Source organism: Lissotriton vulgaris, chromosome 6 (genome assembly GCF_964263255.1).
Source record: "Lissotriton vulgaris chromosome 6, aLisVul1.2, whole genome shotgun sequence".
Classification (NCBI taxonomy): Eukaryota; Metazoa; Chordata; class Amphibia; order Caudata; family Salamandridae; genus Lissotriton; species Lissotriton vulgaris.
The window spans coordinates 542671055-542692835 of NC_141694.1; the positions used below are offsets into that span (position 1 = coordinate 542671055).

A 21781-nucleotide genomic window follows, 5' to 3' on the forward strand; every position below is an offset into this window, starting at 1 on the left:
ACTCCGTCAAACAAGCTGATAAAAGTTTCCGGATTTCACCATCGGAGTGCGGGACAGTTCATGCACACAGAGACTAGGCGTTAAGTCAGGATAACATGCAGGATATCGCGGCGGGTTACGAGGGTCGACGGAGCCGGGAGCCTAAGCAGCCATCTTGCTTGCTGACGTAGCTCCTTCTCCGCTTTGTGAATTTTTAAAGCAGTAGTTGGAAGTTCATTCCGCTATTATCATGCTCAAGTCCTAGAGATAAATATCCCATTGGTGGCATACAGGGGTAACACGAAGTAGTGGGCAATCACGTTCGAGGCATGTGGGCTGCTGAATTCATATCTGTGCATAGATCGCCGCCTAGTGTTGGGTCCGGATGATTGCACATTGTTGTCCTGGAAGAGTCAATTCAATTCAATTCAAAAATACTTTATTCGGTAGTTCATTTGATAAGAACACCATAAAAGTTCATAAAATACGGTTCGCAAAATTGATCATGTATTAAAATCACAATTTTTAAAATACTAAAAACAGTTTAAAAAGGAATTCGTTTAAAAAAACAGATCAGTTAAAAAAAGACAGCAAGATATATCATACAATTTATCATTCGTCTGAGAACCTGTTAATTTGTGCACCTTCTTATAACGCTCCTAGTCAAGAAAATTCATAGGTTGCGACGATGTTGAATACAAAATTTAAGAAAACGTACAATTGCTTTGGCATATTTTTCATTTTCTAAATATTGTAGTGCCAGGAATGCAGGACGGCATTGGCGAAGCCCCCAAAGTTTTAAGATGGGGAGTAACCAGCGTCTACGGGGTTCTACAAAGAATTTACAAAATAGGATAGTATGTATAGTTGATTGTGTAGATACCAGATCACACGGACAACATGACCGTGTGGACGCCCAGTCATTTTGGATTGGGAAGGAAACTAGCAGATGAAACATGTCAAACCTTAAGCGAGTTAACAGCATTTTTTCGTATTGGGTTAAACTAAAAGACAAATAGGGTTCCGATTCAAAGACAGTCTGCACTAGTATAGCTTTTTGAACCGATTGTTTGTGGATCTCAGTTACTAGACGTAGCTGCCTCAGATGTGCAAGACATTCTTTTTTTAGATCCGCCTTAGAAATTTCATTTATCCTGGAAGGATAGTCTAAGTATTTCTTATAGCCCAAGTCCTCAAGTGTTGCTTTAACATAGGCTAGCCATTTGATTTTTTTACACTGATCAAGGCTCAGAGTATCTTCAATGATGGATCTCGTTAAATGGCATTGATCTGTGACCCATATTCTACGCCACAGCATTACTGGCTGTAGTTTTATGATGTCTGTTATATATTCTAATCCCAATTCTGTGTGACATGCGTATGTGGAGCTGTTCCTTGGGACCGCAAGTAAATATGGTAAAAAGGAATTCTCAATCTTTTGAATGGCATCCACATTTACACACCCCCATAATCCCGCCCCATATATTGCCGTAGATATGCATTTTGCGTTATATATTTTTATCATTTCTTGTATTGGACGTTGGCCCAGCTTTTGTGAGAATGCTTTTAATGAGACAGTTTCCCTCAGAAAGGCAAGTTTCCTTTCATTAACCGCTGGGTTCCACTTGAATTTCTCATCTATTACTACCCCCAGGTATGGGTAGGTTGTTGTTCTATCTAGTGGTTCACCTTTTACAAACAACCTTCGGGACTTCCTGATCCCCTTCCCGGCCTGCATGGTGTAAGTTTTCTTAGCATTTAGTTTCAGATTCAGAGTGGCCATGAACGCACAGTATCTGTCTAATACACATTGGAGCTCGTTTGGGGTTCTTGCTAAATTGACAGCATCGTCGGCATATAGTAATGCATTTGCCGACGAGCTATTGTAGGTAAATCTTTACTGCCTTGGATCATCGCTGCCTCCAATCCGTTAGTGTAGACGGTGAATAAGAAGGGGGCCAGCACACAGCCCTGTCTGACCCCCTTTTCCACCCTGAAGCTTCCAGTAAGTTCCCCCTTAATCCCAAATCTTACCCTACCTGTGGTTCCTGTATACATTTCACGGAGGAAATCGACAATCGCTGGGTCAACGCCCATTTTCAGCACTATGTTCCATAATGCTGAGTGCGCGACACAGTCAAACGCCGCTGATAAGTCGACGTAGACCATGTAAAGTGTAGACCCCTTGGCCTCCATGTATTTACCCACTAGGAGGGAAAGATTGAGTGCTTGGTCCACTGTTCCTAGGCCTTCACGAAAGCCATATTGTATATCTGATATTACTCCTTGGTCTGTTGCCCACTCCTGAAGTCGATTGAGAAGGATCCGCCCTGCCATCTTCCCAAGCGAGTCCAAAAGGGAGATAGGCCTATAACAGGACGGAGTATTTCGGTCCCCTTTCTTATAGATCGGGACCAATATTGATGACTTCCAAGAATCTAATAGCCCTACCTTTAGTGTTGCATTTAAAACATTGGTCAGTATGGGGGACCAGAGATCTGGTAGATGTTTAAAAACATCAGCTGGAACCCCATCTGGGCCAGGGGCTTTGCCAATTTTTGAGTTTTTTAATGCCAGTTGGACCTCCTCGTGGGAAAATTGTAAGTTTATTGGATATATAACCTGTGTTAGAGGGACTGGATGGTCAATATCTACCGAGGGGTCTTTACTGAAAACTTTTGAAAAATAAGTCACCCATTCATCTTCGCTTATAGCGACATCGATGGAGGGTGTTTCATTTTTATTGGTTAGAAACGGTGACCTTATTATGTGCCAGAACATTACATTATCCTTCGACTCTGTGCTTTTGCTGAGGCGATTCCATAAATCGGCTTTTAGTTCTTGTTTTCTTAGCCTGATCGCGACAGCATACTCTTTCCTTAGTCTGCCAATCTCAGCTCTGTCCCTCTTGTCCTTATTCAAGGCCTCTTTTAGTTTTGTGTGTGCCTTTGTGCATGCCGAATTAAACCAGCTGTTATTTTGGTTAGTTTCTGACTTTTGCTTACAAGTCCTAGTTAGCTCTTTATGTATATTTTTTAAGACGGCATTAAAACTGTCAATGACCTCCTTTAGTTGTAAATTAAGGTCAAGACAGTTTCGTAATTTCGGCACTACAATTCTTGACTATTTTATTAGTTGTGGCTTCCTTATCAATTTTCCCCCATTTTAGTGTATAACCGTTCAGCGAACCAACTGCAAGTTCTTGTTGGGCTAAAACGGCCATAATGTTAGTGGGTTTATGTGATCTATTTTCCACTAAAGATGCAACTATTGGAAAATAGTCACTCAATGGGTTTTTTGCTATTTCAAACAGATAGATATCTATCCCATTCAGGGGAGATATTAGTATGTAATCTATCAGACTTGTTAGTCCTCTTCCATTGAACGTTGGGAAAAAGGGAGCAGGAGGATTTTTTTTTTCATTTAGGAAACCTAGCTGTAGTTCAGCCATGACCTCGTTCATTTTCTCGCCTTCGACGGAATGTTTAAAATGGGTTATGCCGATGTCCTCCTCATCGGTAATGCCACATTTGGTGTTATTACTGTTCCTACATAAGTGGAGATTAAAGTCTCCCCCCCAAATTATTGTACATGAATTTTTTGCATATTGTATGGTTTGTTCTTGCAGAGCTGTTGCAATCTCAGTGAGAGTAATTAGCAAATTAGTTTGCGACAGGTTATTGTAGAAATTTACTAATATGTACACTTCTTGTTTTCTCCTTTTTAAAACTATGAGTTGGAAGTTATCTTTTATTATTAGGGGTACAATGTCCTCCATTTGTATGGTGTTTAAAATGTAGGTGGTGAGGCCACCACTGTTTCTGCCCGAGGGGGATTTACTTGCAGGGGACCAAAATGTTTTGAAGCCCACTATATGTATAGGCGTGATTGCCCAGGTCTCCTGAAGGCAGATAATAGCACTTGAGTTAAGTTGAATCAGGAAGTTGGGATTGGTATGTTTATGTACTAAGCCAGCAATATTCCAAAAGGTGAAATGTAATTTTGACCTAATATGAGTTGGGTCTATAACAATAACTAAGTTGTCTGCATGACCTAGTGCGCCGCAACTAGTAGGAGGAGATGATACACTCAAAGCGTCCTCTTTTTCTGAGTGCCCCTGTGAGATTGACATAGATATTCCCCTGGGTTGTAAGTTCTCCCCTAATTCTAAGGAGGATACATTTTCCCAGTTGACTGTAGGGGAAGCGAGTCAGTCATTACTGTCTAAACCAGAGAATACATTGTATCTGTTGTAGATAGGAATATTATAAGAGGTAGTTGGCAGCTGGGCAGGTTGGTTCCAACGATTATCCCTATAATCCTGGTATAGAGTAGTAGAAAGATAGGGATGAACTGATGGAGGCAAGCGATTTTGGCTCTGGTGCCATTGTACTGTTTCTGTGGGGTAAACAAAATTGGCATTTTGTTGGAAGAAGGGAGTCTTCATTTCTGACAAAGTGCCTTTCATAGGGAAGATTCGTAGAGTTAGGCAGTGTACTTGAACTTGATGGAAGCAGGTGCCTATAAAAGTAACCCAGGGGAAGTAGGGTAGTATTGAATTCCCATGTAGAGGGTGGGGGGGCATTGGCAAGAGTCTTTTCTGCCAATTGAGGGTTCCTGAAGTTAAGTGTTACACAGTCGCCCTCAAATTTTTTTCGCAAGGGGCCTATCCATCCCACTCTCTGTACATGGGTAATTTCCCCCGCACATTCCGTTGGAAAGTTACAATTTAATGAAAGCCAATAAAGGATTTTATTTTTTAATGATAGAACAGTTTCTGACTGCTCTTGCTTAAGTCTAGGCACATTAACTAACACAAGTACAAAGGCTCCACATTCTGGCGGTAAGGTGATCCGTGGAGGAATCTGCTTAGCTTTGTAAGGAATTTCAGAGGGGGTCTTAGGATGGAATGTTGTTGCCGTCGTGTTACTAAGTTGGGTGGAAATTTGCGGCGCGTGTTGCGAGCCCGTTTGAGGTTTTCTTAGGTGAACGCTACTAGTCGTTGGAGGAAGACTCGTAGCTGGTGCCAGGTGGGTTGCTGGTGTCGGTTTGTTAGCTATTATCTATTGTTTTGTCTCAGCGGCTCCACCGGATATGGCTTTTGGTTGGGGCAGCGCAGTTTTGCTTTCATTGGGTTTAGCTTTTTGTGCTCCAGTCACATTAAGGAGAGGGGGAGGGTGAGAGTTTTTGTTTAGGTATACCAGTTCTTCGATTCTCTTCTCTAATCGAGCGAGCCTGGATTCGACTGGCTATATATATATATATATATATATATATATATATATATATATATATATATATATATATATATATATATATATATATATATATATATATATATATATATATATATATATATATATGCTCAGAAGGTCCCCGATTCGCTCGATCAAGTGATCAGTCTGTATTATTATCGGACCTATCTCTGGATGCGTGGCTGATATTTGTATTGAGAGACTCATGTTGTTGATGTACATCAGCCAACGTGGCTTTACCTTTTTGCCCTCTCGGGCGTTTACGTTTCTTACGATTCGATGGCAGGGGTTGCATGGTAGATATAGCTGTTTTTGGAATTGCCCCCCCCCCCTTTGTGTGTCCCCCAAAGCATTCTCGTTGGTATCCTCAACTAGTTCAGGAGTTAAGGCCACATTGAGAAGGGGAGATCTTTCTAGATCGCTCTCCAGCTCACAGTTGGTGCTTGTGTCCGATACTGATAGATTTACCTCATTCAGCAAGGTATGAGGAACGGCTATAATGTCATTAGTGTCTTCCGTTCTCGATGTACCGATGTTACCTGGGGTTCTGGCTGATTTAATACTTCCTAATGAAGAGCGTTTCGCAAAATCCAAGTCCCGAGATGCCCTTCGTTGCAATAATGAGATGCTAAGATCGATGGCATCGGTAGTGCGTGTGATGAAGCTGTCTATTGGACCTATCAATGCAGCCGCTCCGGCAGCAGTCTTACTCTTACTCCTGCTGCCCCTGGTAGACATGCTATTAAAGGTTGTATACTTGTTTGTGGCAGGTAGCAGGAGATCTTTGTTGGCAGCTTTACAGTACAAAATTTAATGTATGTCGCAAGACCCCCATAAAATACCAATGAGAAACAAGTCAAAGAAATCCTACTTGTTGTGGAGGCGTGGGAGTTAGAGGGAGGGTCCGTCCTGTCCTTGGTCGTCCGCGGACGGCCACAGACGGCCCGCCCTTTGCCCGCCCTTTGCCCGGGCTTTGCCCGGCGTCCCGCTCGCGTCCCGGGGGACGCCCACCTTTATCGCGCCTCCAGGCGCCGAAGGTGACGACCAAGGCAAGCGCCGCCGCTGGGAATCCTGGGAAGCAGAGTCCTCCACTCGGCGGCCGGCTATGGTGTTGTGCACGGCGGCGGGAGGACTCAGGCAGTGCGAGGCGTTAGATTCCAGCAAGGTTGTTGCCCAGGAGAGGGTCCATAAAGTAAGTAATCTCTCAGAGGTCAGTGGTCACAGGGGATTGCACCCTATGGTCTGGGGACGCCCACCTTTATCGCGCCTTCAGGCGCCGAAGGTGACGACCAAGGCAAGCGCCGCCGCTGGGAATCCTGGGAAGAGAGTCCTCCACTCGGCGGCCGGCTATGGTGTTGTGCACGGCGGCGGGAGGACTCAGGCAGTGCGAGGCGTTAGATTCCGGCAAGGTTGTTGCCCAGGAGAGGGTCCATAAAGTAAGTAATCTCTCAGAGGTCAGTGGTCACAGGGGAAGAGTCTTCGAAGTATCACGAGATAGGTGGCTCCTCACCTGGACTACAGTGCGCATGGGCATCGACTCCATCCCCAGATTGTTTTTTTCCGCCATTGGGTTTGGATGTCTTTGGTTCCCTCTTGTCGGAATCGATAAAGAATCAGTAAATATTCCTCGAGACCAAAAGGTCTTTAGTCTTGCGTCGGTATTGTCTTGCGTTCGGCTTAACAACTTCCTCGGCTCCGAGCCAAGTTCTGTACTTCCGTGTGCTTTCGGCGCGGAAGGCCTTGTCGACGCTCCAGACTCATCGACCATCCATCATGGACCGTAGTCCATTCAAGAGATGTCCGGTGTATTACTCGAAGTACCCACACATCGACGTCCACCCGGTGTGCAACAAGTGCCTGTCGCCGGACCACGATGAGGCCAAGTGTATGGCCTGTTAAAGATTCAGGTCCAAGAAGACACTCAAGTCCCGTCGAGCTGCGCGCCTGGAGGCCCAGCAATCTGCTTCGGCGCCTACGGACATTTTCGATGCTGGTGAGGTCGAGGAAGAAGATATCCTGGACGTCTCAGAATTTAACCCCGCGTCGGATGTCGAGGAAGACTACGACGCTGAGGCCGAGGCTTTCCAGAACGAAGAAGTCGTCGAGGAGGTAGGAGACAACGACGGGGCCCTAGGGGCCATGGAGGATAGCTCGGACGAGGAGCTTCCTCAGACTGACTCTGGGGCCGTGCCAATCGATGAGGCCCAGGTCGAGGGATCGCCTTCGGTCCTTACCCAAGACCTTGATGTGAGTTCCTCAGCCCCGCCTGCAGGCCCGGCCACGAACATTGGTACCGAGTCACTCCCGGTCAGAAAACCGAAAGTGAAACCTGCGGTCTCGACGCCAGATGCTGCGCAAGGGCAGATATCGAAACCGAAAGTGCGCATCACATTGGTCGGTTCGAAGACTTCAGGGGCCTCGGCGCCGAAGAAACCTAAGATGGCCGTCGAGTCGAAGGGCCAAGTCAAAATGGGCGAGCCGAAGGCTACCACGTCGAAGGCTAAAGCGTCGGCGCTGAAAACTATTGACGCCGGCAAGGGTCGGGTCGACCACAAGAAGGCTGTCGACGACTCCAAGAAGTCTCATGCAGACCCGAAGAAGCGGCCCGATGACCCGAAGGTCCTCTCTGCCCCGCCTCCACACGACAAGGCCAAGGGGCCTGCGCCAAGTGTGTCGACTCCGAAAGTGGCCTTGAAGGACTCCACTCCGAAGCCGTCCTCGAAGGATTCCGTTGAACCGGCACGTCCATCGGCTGCGTTCACGAAGGTGGTCACGGAGTCCCTGCAGCGCATAAGGGACGGCACCGCAACAGCCGAGCTGAAGGACCCCCCGCCTGCAAAGCCTCTTGAGAAACCGGCGAAGGCGTCCACGCCGATCCTTTTTACCTTGCCGCCTAAGACTGCTCCGAAGGCTTTCACTGCTAGACCGGGGGCCTGCGTGCCCAAGAAGGTATCTTCGACGCCGAAGGCATCGTTGGTGGTCCTTGGCCCGCGGCCTCGACAACTTTCAGACGAGGAGCGTCCGGAACATTTCATCAACGCCGAAACGAGCAGGCTTTCCCTTCTTAATAGGAAAATCACCCCAGAACCCCAATTGGAGTCTTACAAAATCCCCCTAAAGAGGAAAATGGACTCTGCTGGTGCCCCAGCTTTGGTGTAACCCATTTCACCACAGGTTCACGAGGTCTCGCCCACTCACTCCCACGTGGACGATGGTGAGGGCGATGACGAGGATGAATATGGCTATCCAGTCTACACAGACCCAGAGGATGTGACAGAGCCCTGGTCTGCTGGTGGTGAGCCTGGGGATCCACATTCAGGACAAGACCCTCAGCTCTTCTCTGCTAAGACTTCTCCTACTGAAGACTCTGCTGCTTTCAATGCCCTCATTGAGCGGGCAGCAGCCAATCACAATTTCCAGCTGCATGCTGACCCTGTGGACGTAGATTTCCTCTGACACCTTTTCTGTGTCTGAAAAGACTGTAAAAACTCTGCCAATGCTGAAAGGCGTTTTAAAGCACGCTGCTGAGGTCTTCAAAGAACCCACCAGGGCGAGAGTCATCAACCCGAGGATTGACAAAAAGTACAAAGCGGCGCCCAATGATCCAACTTACATTAAAGGACAGTTGCCTCTGGACTCCCTGGTCGTCTCGAATGCCCTGAAGAGGGCCAACTCTCAGACTACGGGTGATGCTCCTCCCCCAGACAAAGAGTCCAAGGTCTTTGAGGCTTCGGGGAAGAGGGTAGCAGCGCAGGCAGCTAACATATGGCGCATCTAAAACACACAAGCGCTCCTAGCGCGTTATGACAGGGCGCACTACGATACCCTAGAGACCCTTTTGCAACATCTGCCTGATCAATATAAGGAAGGGGCTGAGATGCTAATCCAGGAGGGGAAGCTAATCTCCAACGCTTCCATAAAGTGCGCTCTAGACGCGGCTGATACCGCTGCACGCGCGCCATTAACACCAGTGTTATGCTTCGGAGACATGCCTGGCTAAGAATTTCTGGTTTCAAGCCAGACATACAGACAACCATCTTGAACCAAACAGTCAACCCTGATCACCAGTTTGGCCCTGATGTTGACACAACCCTAGAAAAAATGAAAAAGGACACTGACACTGCAAAATCCATGGGTGCCTTGCAGTCCCAGCAGTTTCGGGGTGGGTCCTTTCGTCTCTCCAATACCAGAGGCACCTCCAGGGGTCAGCTTTCGCAGTCCGCGCAGTTCTACAAAGGCAACACCCAGACTACTTATGCCAACAAGAGTCGTGGTGGATATCGCGGCAACAGCGCCAAGGGCAGAGGACGTGGCAACAGCAGCTCCAGGTCCTCTACCGCCAACAAACAGTGACGCAGTGTCACTGCCCCCCGACCACACAACACCGGTCGGGGGGAGACTCCAGCAGTTCCTGCCCGTGTGGAAGTCCATCACCACGGACAGGTGGGTCAGAAAGCTTATCCAATTTGGTTATTGTCTGGAGTTAACATCCACTCCCCCCAACATACCTCCAAGGCACCGTCCTATGTCGGACGAGCACTTGCGCTTATTGCAGCAGGAGGTCAACGTCATGCTGCAAAAAGGGGCAATAGAGCTCGTGCCCATGCAGGAAAGAGGCACAGGAGTTTACTCCCTGTACTTCCTGATTCCAAAGAAGGACGGGTCCCTCAGGCCCATCCTGGATCTCAGGCCCCTCAACTTCTACATCCTGTCGGAGCACTTCCACATGCTAACACTGCAGCAAGTGCTCCCGCTGCTCCAACAGGGGGACTTTCTCGCAACTTTAGATTTAAAGGATGCGTACTTTCACATTCCACTACATCCTTCACACAGAAAATACCTCAGGTTCACCATCCAAAACCAGCACTACCAGTTCAGGGTTTTGCCTTTTGGGGTCACCACGGCACCCAGGATGTTCACCAAGTGCCTGGCGACGGTGGCGGCACATCTGAGACGCAGAACGTCCACGTCTACCCCTATCTGGACGACTGGCTCAACCAAGCGAAGTCAGCCCAGCAGTGTGCCGACCACGTGTTCCACACCATTCACCTCCTGCACGATTTGGGATTCTCACTGAATTACCCGAAATCCCACCTCCAGCCCGCCCACATACGGCAGTATCTGGGTGCGACCATAGACACTTTGGCGGCCATAGCACAGCCGAATTCAGTGAGTCAGCAGCATTCAATCGCTGATCCAAAAATTCAGACCTCAACACTCGCTTCCAGCAAGAGTGTTCATGCAGTTGATAGGCATGATGGCCTCCTGCATCTCCATTGTCCCGCACGCGAGACTACATATGCGTCCGCTTCAGGAGTGCTTAGCACGTCAGTGGACTCAGGCTCACAACCAGTTGAAAGACCTAGTGTTGGTGAGCGGTCGGGCATACAACTCTCTGCATTGGTGGAATCCACGAAACCTTTGCAAGGGCCGACCGTTCCAGGAGCCTGTGCCACAGATTATCCTGACGACGGACGCTTCTCTCCAGTAATGGGGAGCGCATGTACTCCAATACACTGTGCAGGGACTATGGACGCAACAGCAAGGGAAGATGCACATCAATGTTCTGGAACTGATGGCTATCTTCATAGCATTAAAAGTACATCTGTGCAACAAGGTCGTGTTGATCCGGACGGACAACATGACGGCAATGTACTACATTCAAAAGCAGGGAGGTACACACTCTCCGCAGCTGTCTCATCTGGCTCAGAGCATTTGGAAGTGGGCCATTCAGAGGAACATCTTCCTCATGGCAGAGCATCTCCCGGGCAAGGACAATCAGATGGCGGACCTGCTCAGCAGGCACAGCCACCAGATGCACAAGTGGGAGATACATCCATCAGTACTCCAGCCGTACTTCCAAAGGTGGGGTCATCCAGAGATAGACCTGTTCGCCACAAAGGAGAACGCAAAATGCCAAAGCTTCGCCGCCAGGTTCTCACACCCACAGTCGCAGGGCAATGCGATATGGATGAACTGGTCAGGCAGATTTGCGTACGCTTTTCCCCCAGCACCCATGATACCGCTGGTGGCACGCAAGCTCAGGCAGCACTCGATGACTCTCATCCTGGTTGCTCCAACGTGGGCTCGCCAACCATGGTACACCACGTTTCTAGAACGGTCCGTGGTGCCGCATCAGAGGCTACATCTCACACCCAGCCTTCTGACGCAGAGCCATGGCGACATTCAGCACCATGATCCGCAACAGCTCAACCTGGCGATCTGGCTCCTGAAGTCCTAGAATTTGGCTACCTGCACTTATCTGCCGACTGTATGGACATCATTCGGGAGGTGAGGAAGCCCACCACTAGAGCATGCTATGCGGCAAAATGGAAGCGGTTTGTCATTTATTGTGCAGACCACAACATTAACCCGCTGGATGCTTCTATTCAGAACATCATCTGTTACCTTTTCCATCTGTACAAGTGTAATCTGGCCTATGCTTCCATTCGCAATGGCCGCTTATTTCCAAAATAGGCAGCACCTCTCCCTCTTCAGGGTGCCTGCCATCAAGGCTTTTCTGGAAGGGCTCAAACGAGTCATTCCGCCACGGACTCCACCAGCTCCTGAGTGGAACCTCAATGTGGTCCTTACCAGGCTGATGGGTCCTCCCTTTGAATCACTGCATTCCTGCGAGATTCAGTCTTGACATGGAAAGTGGCTTTCCTCATAGCAATTACATCGCTACGGCGGGTTAGTGAGTTGCAAGCCCTCACTATCCAAGAGCCATTTATTCAAATTCATTCCAACAGGGTGGTGCTTTGCACTAACCCTAAATTTCTACCCAAGGTTGTGTCTCAGTTTCACATCAACCAAACAATCGAATTACCTGTTTTCTTTCAAAATCCTGAGTCACTGGCGGAGCGGATGCTCCATACCCTTGACGTTAAACGGGCCCTAATGTATTACATCGATAGGACCAAGGATTTTAGGAAAACTAAGCAACTCTTTGTCGCCTTTGCACCGCACCACAAAGGTAACCCTATTTCCAAGGCTGGTATTGCTAGATGGATCGTTAAATGTATCCAGATCTGCTATCTAAAAGCAAAACGCACTCTTACCATTCCGCCAAGAGCCCACTCCACCAGGAAGTTAGGGGCCTCTATGGCATTCCTTGGAAACATTCCTTTGGAAGACATATGTAGAGCAGCCACATGGTCTACCACACACACATTTACTAAGCATTACTGTGTTGATGTGCACTCCAAACAGCAGGCAGCTGTAGGGCAGGCTGTTCTAAAAACACTTTCTCAAACTGCTGCAGCTGGCACGGGCGGCCGCCGCTAAAGGAGGGACTGCTATGTATTCTATGCACAGATATGAATTCAGCAGCCCACATGCCTCGAACCGAATATGCTACTTACCAGTATGCATCTGTTCTTGGCATGTAGGGCTGCTGACATTCATATCGCCCGCCCTCCTCCCCGGCGCCTGTAGCAGCTGCAGTATTCACATATACTCATAGCATGGTCATCATTCACTGAGTTTCACTCCATCTTGGCCGCAATGGCTAAAAACAATCTGGGGATGGAGTCGATGCCCATGCGCACTGTAGTCCAGGGGAGGAGCCACCTATCTCGTGATACTTCGAAGACTCTTCCAGGACAACAATGTGCAATCATCCGGACCCAACACTAGGCGGCGATCTATGCCCAGATATGAATGTCAGCAGCCCTACATGCCAAGAACAGATGCATACTGGTAAGTAGCATATTCGTTATTCAGCGTACATCAATCAGTTCTGTGAATGTAACCTACATTAGTATTGTATTGAGCTTAGGCACAGACTCTGCTATTTTATGGCTGTCTTTTTAGACATCTTTAGCTTTATACATAATCTACATACATAGAGATGGTCTTTTGGTCCGAAGAGGTAATACTTGAAGATTTTTTATTTTATTTATTCAATACAGAACTGGAGCAAATATTATTAGACTTAGAGTAGATTGCCATTATTTGGTGGGATGTAATGCTGAAAAGACTGGTAATGGCGTTTGGAAACAACCACATGAGCTTTTTGTTTTCATCTTGTGAAATTGTAGTGTTTTTGCATGAAGGTTCCATTGCATGCACCACTACTAATTGCCTCCCATCAAGGGCAGTCCTTTGCTTCCTCTCCAGTTTATCCCGCTCTCAAATGGCAAGCCATTTCTATTTTAAATAATATAGCTACTATTGTAGGCTTTTATACATTCAGGTGTTTTTATTTATCCATGCATATTATCAACAAGCTCCATATTACATGCCTCTGATCTTGATCTGCATCCGGTATACTAATTTGGCTCCAATTCACGCTACATTGTATTTGTCTAAATCAAGTGTAATGCCAACCTGGAAAATGATATGACTCTAGGAACATCTTTAGTTCCATTAGAAATAACTCAAAAATATAAATAACCAAGAATTTTAAAAATATAGATTGGGAGAACAATTGCACACTCGAGTAAACTGTGCTTACCCGTTTGTCTAGACTTAGTAGATTAACCCTGAACCTCGTGCGCAAGGTTATTTACGTTTTTTTTAAATTATGGCTAGTATGCAGCAACACAATGTATAAATCCTGAACAACTTTTAGTGACCTTTACTTTGAGGACCTGCTTGCGAACCACTCCTTTCTTGCAAGAAATGTAAATGTCCTACCTTCTAGGAAACCTTTTTAGGTCTCTCTACTGAAAGCAGCGCATCCGCTGCTTCGCGTTGCGAGACTCTATTGTTGCCCCTTTCTGTGCTGAAGGGAGACATGAGTGGGCACACGCGGACATGAGATGTGCATGTGTACGGACAAGAGATGTGCACTGCGTACGCGTGCACATCTCCTGTCCCCACCGGAGGCTGGCAGCATACGCATCGCATGCTTTCAGCTTCCCTTCCCCCGTCGGCTTCACGGAGCCAGCTTGTTTGAAACTTGTATGAAGTTTACTGGAGTTTCCCAGACAAATTATCTTCGAGGTGGTCTAGGAATTTTAACTATTTCAGGACCGCTGATCAGGTTCTGATGAATGAGTGAGTACTGGCAGCTAGGGGAAGTTTTTCACTACCTACACTTCTGTTTTCCATTGCACACTCTGCGCTTGACGGACAGCCGAGTACACGGCAGAGTGACAAAATTTGGTTGTACTCCGTGCGGGGCATACCATCATGTTTCTGGGTGGTGCCAGGCAGTGCGTGCATGCTATAGGAATGCCATGTTTTGGGGTGCTGCGGGTGCAGTGCCAGTATGTTCATCTGCATCGAGTAGTGCAGTGCCAGGGTGTTGGTATGTATTGTCAGTGGGAAGCAATGTTAAAATCCTGACCGGAAAAGTACAATGCCAGCTTGCCTCCTTACAGTCGGATGCAGTGACATGTATGTAGGTGCACTGCAGGTGTTCAGGTAAATAGAAAGTGCTGATAAGATTGCCGATGTCCTGGAGTGCTGTGGCAGAGGGCAGGCATCCAGTACCAGGTTTCGACCTATATGTTGTGCATGTATGGTGACCCACTCTAAAAAAAGTATTTTTTTCGAAATTCGTGACAATGGTCCCTATTTGTGCCGGTCAGTAGCATGCTGGCTTTGCGCGGCGGGCTTCAACGATGCTTATTTATTTGATCTAGGTCCTAGTGAAAAATATCTGAGAAAATAGGTGAACTTGGCTTATTACTTTACAGAGCTTTCCTGTTTTCCCTGAGCTCCGTATCAATGGTCTTTACCAGCGTGGTGCCAGTGAACGGTCCTGGTATATGTATATGCGGCTTCTTTACTGATAACTCTCCCCAAGGCGCCTTAGTGTTGCTTGACCAAGTAAGGCACCTCCTGTTGAAATATGTCCCTTGAGCCGCCACATGAAGCAATAATAGAAACTGCATGGTCAGGCCTTGCTTTGTCTGAAGAGGATCTATGCTTTAGCAGGTGCTGCTAACCATTTCAACAACCCCATTAAGCCTTTTCATGGTGGACCCAGGGGACCTTGAAGTCTTTTTGTTGAAGCAGTTCAAGATACACTTTAAACTGTTGCACTTGCCCACTGCTAGAATCAAGAGACTGGTTTTCTGTTAACCCAAGTTTTCTTCTCCTGTCACTTTGTGGATTTTGATTTTTCTAGTAATGGACTTTAGCAGTGCAGCACATTTGCTCCTCCAGCCATAAGAACTGACAATCCCAATGCATTTCTCTGAGTTATGGAGGTGCATTGGTGGTCTGTTCTTAGTTATGCTTGTCAACCTGTGGACAGCGCAAGGCATAACGTGCCATATCAATGCCAGGTGCGCGGGCAGTGTTTACAGTTCCTGAACGCCTCTTCCGTGTATTTATGACAGTTCCCTCCGTGTGTAGTGCTTTTAGTGCATACATTGCCGCTGTACTCTTTCCTGAGCCCGGTAACCATTCACCCCGCAATATGGATCGTGCAAGGCGCTCTGCGCTTGTTACATTTCTTGCCCTCTACCACCTGTACATTGCACTTTACACTACGCCTACCTCGTGTGCATTACTGATGGTGCACGACCATGACTTGTTCAGTGCTGCGACTCCAGTATCCTGGGTGGGCACAGTGCTCCGGCGCCCGTGTTTTGTGTATAGAGCCTCAGCGCTGCTGCGTTGTGTAATGTCCTCCGATCCCCTCTGTGTACCTGCACTTCCCGTTAAATCGCTCCAAAAATGCAACAAACTAACAGTCAGACACCAATCCTATCTCAGTTTCAGTTGTGTCTTTGTTTACAACAGTTTCCCATTAAAGTTCCACAATTTCCCAGTTTGTCCATGAGTGTGCACCTGTTAGACAGGCGTCCTGCACATCCACAGCTGACTGCCCTGGCCCTTACATGGTCTACTGATTTGCACCCATCCCCTCTGATTTCACGTGTACCAATGAGCTTCAGTTATTCCTGGGCTGTAATATCCGAGATGCTCAGTTTCATGTCTCCAAGCGTCACATCTCAACAAAATTGTTTGTTTGTAAAATGAGATAAACTCGTCTAAATTAGACAACCCCATTTTAGTGAAAAGTGTTTCGTTTTTAATTTTACCAAACGTTGGTAATTTTAACAAACGCCAACATTATTTTCACATGATGTGTGGTTTTCTGATATTGCATTGCAAATGCAATAGGTCTCGCATTTGCGACAGTTTAAGCTATTGGCATTGTAAATAACAATGCCATTAATTTATCTATTTTCAAAACTAACACATAAATAAAAAGTTTACCATTTACAATGCCAATAGCTCAAACTTTTGGAAATGCAAGACCTATTGCATTGCAAATGCTTGTTCTACTAGGCTCAGCACCAGGTCAGTTTAGTTTAATCAGTTCTGTATTTTGGTTCTCCGTTCCATTGCCATTCCGAGACTCGATAATGAGGTCATTCTAGAAAAGGAGTAGTTCTCCAATTACTCCTTACAGACCTTCCTAACAGCTGATAGTGTCAATATACAATCTCTTCTTTTACATTCTGTTCTGGTCACATATTTTACATTCTTTTATATGTAGTCAAACTTTTATGCCGTTTTTTCCCCCCAGTAACCGGCAAAACAAAAATCATTTTTTGTGAGTGGGTAATAAAATTTGACCTATATACGAATGTCTCTGCTACCATAATTTTAAGTTGTATCGAAATACTGCTCTGTGAAGATCACCAAACGTTTTTTGTTATAAAACTTCAATCTCCAAAATATACTTATTTCTGAGGACTACCTCTCCCAGTATTGAAGAGCAAAGGGAGGACTGGAAAAAGGAATAAGTTAAAATTCTGACTACAAAGTGTTTTTCTATCTTTAAATATATTCAGACCCCCGACCTGGTGGCTCTTGAGAGCTCTTCTGGTGTGATTTCATACCTAGTTCACCTCAGTTTGTCCTAGTACGCGTTTTAAGTAACATGGCAGTGATTTTGCTTGACTTTGACTTCAACGTGCCAGCATCCAGCACCCCGCTGCAGTCTAGGTTCCTGTACCTTTTACGGTCTCGCCTGTGTTGCAGGACATGCGCTGCTCCCTTGTGAGATCTATTGTCGTTGGTTTTCTGTCAGGCTTCTTTAGAAGTGTGGTTGGTGCATGCCTGGCCTCCCTTAGGCCCCACCCACCAGTCGCCTGTTACTCGTCACACGTGTGTTGTGTCCTTGCTTCACACTCGAGACCCACTTCTCTGAGGCTTCCGTCGTGTCTCACCACCGCAGCTAGCGGCTTCAGTGCAGCTTTTGTCCATTTGGGTGTTTTCGGGTAGCGCTAGCCTGCTGCTTTGATGGCTTTGGTGTGCTTAGAGACATTATAGGGAAAAGAGCATGGCAAAGGCAGCTCGCATGGTGTGTCGGCCGTGACCCCGAGCAGGCTGCAAACCACTCTCAGTCCTGCCAAGTATCCTGCATCACACATTTGCGTGCGCTGTTCCGCTTCGCTCCACTTAGATGTCAGGTCACGCATTTGTAGCGCCTCCTTGACACCACTGTGGGTCACGGTGCAGAGGAAGAGGCAAGCAGTACCGAAATTGACGCCCAGGGAAAACACTTCTGATGAGCATGCAGCGGACCACCTGCTGCTCTAGGAGAGTTTCTTGAATAGTCTCAAGTGTGCTAAGTCTATATGGTAGGTCAACAGTGTTGTGCCGAACCGGTGGCTCATTGCTGTGACCAATGAGCTTTCATTAGAGCACAGCTACTGCGGGCCGGCCAGGGGCATGGCAATCACGTGACACAGTGAGGTCACATGATTGCAACAAACAATGTATCCATAACTCTTCGAGTGTGCAGCAGGGCAAGCGGCAGTTATGTTATTTTTTTGTTTGACGCCACAATCATTATTTAGGTGCCTCTTCCACAATGCGCGCCGGCGTTCAACTGGACAGTGAAATTGGTTGTTGAGTCATGGCAGAGCCAGCTTGAGGGTATGTGCAAGCCACTGTGTGACCGCTTGCACCACCGCAGTCTTGCCTCGGCTTCTTTGAGGCTCACCCGGCCCAACCAGTGTTGGCGGCAGCTGACTCAGTTGTGAGTCTGCTGCCGCCCTGTAGCAGAGCTAGGTGCTGCTTGCCACTTTTGACCCGCTGCCTGCTCTGTGCAGTGTACGGAGTGGTACAATCATGATCCAGTGGTGGACAAGGGATCAACCAACTCCGGCCTGACCAAAGCCGTGCTGCCTGCATTGCAGCTGTGAGAGCATGTACCAGCCCGGGGGGAGACACCTGTTGCTGTCTTCGTTGGTCGCCTGCCTCAAATCCAAGTAAGTGAATTTATAAACTGTGAACTCAAAAAACTCTTTTAAATAAAAGTGATGCCCATTTTACTTTCCAGATTTATAGCGGCCGAGTAGTCCAGAAAGCGATTAGGTAAACCTTGTTATTGTACGTTTGTCAGAGCAAAACAAGAAATTCAAGAACACCTGCTGAAAATTTCTGTAGTGGAGTCTGCACCGGGCTACATTCCGTTCCCCAGCGAGCGATGATGTGTGCTTGCATGTGAGGAGACCAAATCTGGAAAACAGATCCGCCTCTTTCTCTTCTTATCCCCCACTATAGCAGTCATTATTTATTCTCTGTACTTGAGATGAGCTAGTGGCAAGCACACTGCGCCAGTTTTTGCAATAGATAATCTGACCGTATTACAATAACTGACCGCTAAAATTTACAGAAAAATTCTTTTGTTTGCAGTGGCACAGCGCACACTGTCAATGAGTGGTGCAGATCTGAGTCCTCGTTTTGTTTAACAGTATGATCAGATTAGAAGAGAACTAAAGTGCTTCAGTTTCTGGTGCTTTCCAGCAGTATAAACATCTTCTTTGGTTGTGACAGCTGATATTTATATGTTTTCCTGGTTTTCATTGCTTGATTTTGGTTGCGAGAAAGTGTCACTCATAGTTGTTGAAATGTCACACATAATTACACTGAATTTATGAAAATGTCACACATGGCAATCTGAAATCTTGGAAGCTATGGGGAAGGAAGGGTTAGATCCTCGCGCACCTTTTGCCCTAGTTTTGAAGTACGATGCGGTTACCCTCAGACCAATAGTTTAGCGCTTGATTTTGTTCTTTGGGGCACCTTGCTACTGTCTGCATTTGATCACTTTGAATTTCGTTTAATCTAATGTTTAAAAAACTTTCCCTTAAGTTTAATTACGCAACCCCTGCAGATAACACACGCCAAGGGTTTAAATCACAAACCAGTTACGTGAAATAATGGATTATGTATTTACTCTGCTGTTTTCTTTGCAATTTCAGTTTTTCGCGCTGACATTACAGTAGTATTTATTCTACCCCCTAACCTTGTAACATATTCTTGTTGTCCTTTCTCTCCAAGAGCCTTTCTGATAACAACCCACTGCACAATCCAAGAACACCCACATCACTCTAGTGTTTACCAACACAGTGCCTCACTTGCCCAGCTCATAGAGGCTGCTTTCCCAAATGTTCTGTGCTGTTGGGGCAGTGGGTCCTCAATCTGGGAACGATGTACAAAAAAACAAAATGAGCACATGTACTCACCAAAGACCACAGAATCTCCGTCTACCTGGGCAGCATCAGGGTCGCCACCCAAGGCCCCGGCCTGGTGATAGGGAGACCGGTCCTGAGGCGGCGAGTGGGGGCGCCGACGTGCGCCATGGGATAAGCTTTGGATCCTACACCCGTAGTTGTAGATCATTAAAAAAGAGATAACTTGTTGCTTGGCTTCTGTGTCATACATACAAAAGCTAGCCAATTTGGCAAGTGTGAAGGTTGTTGTGCCAGTGTTTTGGTTAGCCCTGAGAGCGAGATCCACTGGAGTAGTTACTGCAAGCATCTGTCCAACTGAGCAGGATAGGATATCTGGTGTCAGCTGTCCCAGTCATTGCCGGGCTCACTACTGGTAGCACTACATAACAAGCATTTGCAATGCAATAGCTCTCGCCTTTGCCAGAGTTTAAGCTATTGGCATTGTAAATTACATATCTTTTATTTATTGGTTTTAAAAATAAAGACATAACTAAGACATTGTCAGTTACAATGCCAATAGCTCAAACTCTCGCAAATGCGAGACCTATTGCATTGCAAATGCTTGTTGCTATTCCAGTGTGAAAGAAGTCTAGTTGCAGAAAGTGCCTGTTGTGGTGACTGAGATTTGAAGGTGCGTGGTTGAGAGCAGGCAGGTACAAAGTTGTCTGTTTCAGTCTTGCTCAGGTTGCCAATTTAGATTTCACTATACTGCTTATGAACTGTTCTATTCCATTGCTTAGCACTGTGTTCTGGCATCTCTCAGCAAAGTTTAATTACTTCTCACATTACTGTTCATTGACATTATGGTTGATTATTTCATTAGCCTGAATGTTCAGCTTCCTCCACAAGTCACATGGTCCTGTGTCAATGTTGGGTATATTATTGTATACATGCTTTGAAGCAAATCTCATTCCGCACCCCTGGCATTTTAAGATAAAGTTGAAAATAACAGAAAGTTGATTCTCTATCATGGAATCTTTTAGCTAATGTGTGAAATTCCATTCTGAAAAAAACCTCCCAATGAAAATATTAGGCTGCAACGTTTTCTGAAATATTCTGTTATACAGCCTATAGCAGGATTGGGTGATGATTGTTTGTGGTTCCATTTAAAATGGTTTGAGTAAAGACAACAGCAGAGACTACATATGTTTTGTAAATTTATCTGCTTAGGAAAATGTTTACATTTTTCTAAATCCAATCTCTTATCCAACTAATGCAGGCAACTTCAAGAAAAGCAAACAGATCCTTCAGAAGGCAGTAGAATGCCGCGCTGTTCCAATGGAAGCCTTGGAAAGAGCAATTGAACATTTGTACTCCAAGAAATTGATTCTGCTTTCGGAAGACAAGGAAAATGTTGCTGGTCAGATCACAATTTTACTTTATTTGATATCTTTTCTATAGTAGAAGAATGGTTGACCTTAAGCTGCAAATAATTTCTTGTGTTCTGAATTCCATTTGCTTAGCCTGGTAATTGTCTATTCCATCAATCACACAAGCTGTGTTGGCATAATGAGTCTGGGTGAAGGCAGTCAGTGTGTTGCTTGCAGCATGTCTGAGTTTTTTTTTTCGTTCCATGTGTTGCATTCCTACAGGACTTGCCTGAAGTGAACTGCTAGCTTATTGCTTGAATTGAAAATGTGTAGTTGTTTGTAGGGAACTGAGCTTTTGTTGCCGTTACCCCACACACTCTGCCCCCTTTTTGGTGCTAGATGCTGATTTTTAACTCTTAGAGTGCACTGAGGCCTGCTAACCAGACCTCCGTGCCAGTGCTCCTTCCCTAAAACAAGGTTAAGTCTAACTGTACTACAATTGGCCCCTGTAAGTTCCTAGTAAATGGTACTCCATGTACCTACGGCATGGAGACTACAGAGGGTCCCCATATCTTGTGCCACCCCACATAATTCCACACAGACTGCACTGCAGGCTGAGTTATGTGGTGCAAGCCATGAGGGAAAACAGGACACAACACCCCAGTGTGTTATTCCAAAGTCACTGTATCTAATATATGGAAGACAACCCTACAGCAGTCCTTTGAACCCGAAGGCAGGGTGGATTACATTTTATGTCAGGACAGATCTGCATGAACAGATATGCCTCTCTGATGTTTAGTTC

At 46.4% G+C, this 21781-nt stretch overlaps 1 protein-coding gene across 2 annotated transcripts in view; it reads left to right on the forward strand.

The window, feature by feature from the left end:
- Positions 1-21781, forward strand: part of TTK (TTK protein kinase) — an 848854-nt gene that overhangs the window by 197478 nt on the left and 629595 nt on the right. For both annotated transcript variants that reach the window (XM_086926546.1, XM_086926547.1), the window contains exon 5: positions 20889-21029. In XM_086926546.1, coding sequence (XP_086782672.1) covers positions 20889-21029 — 141 coding nt within the window. The remainder of the gene's footprint in view (positions 1-20888; positions 21030-21781) is intronic.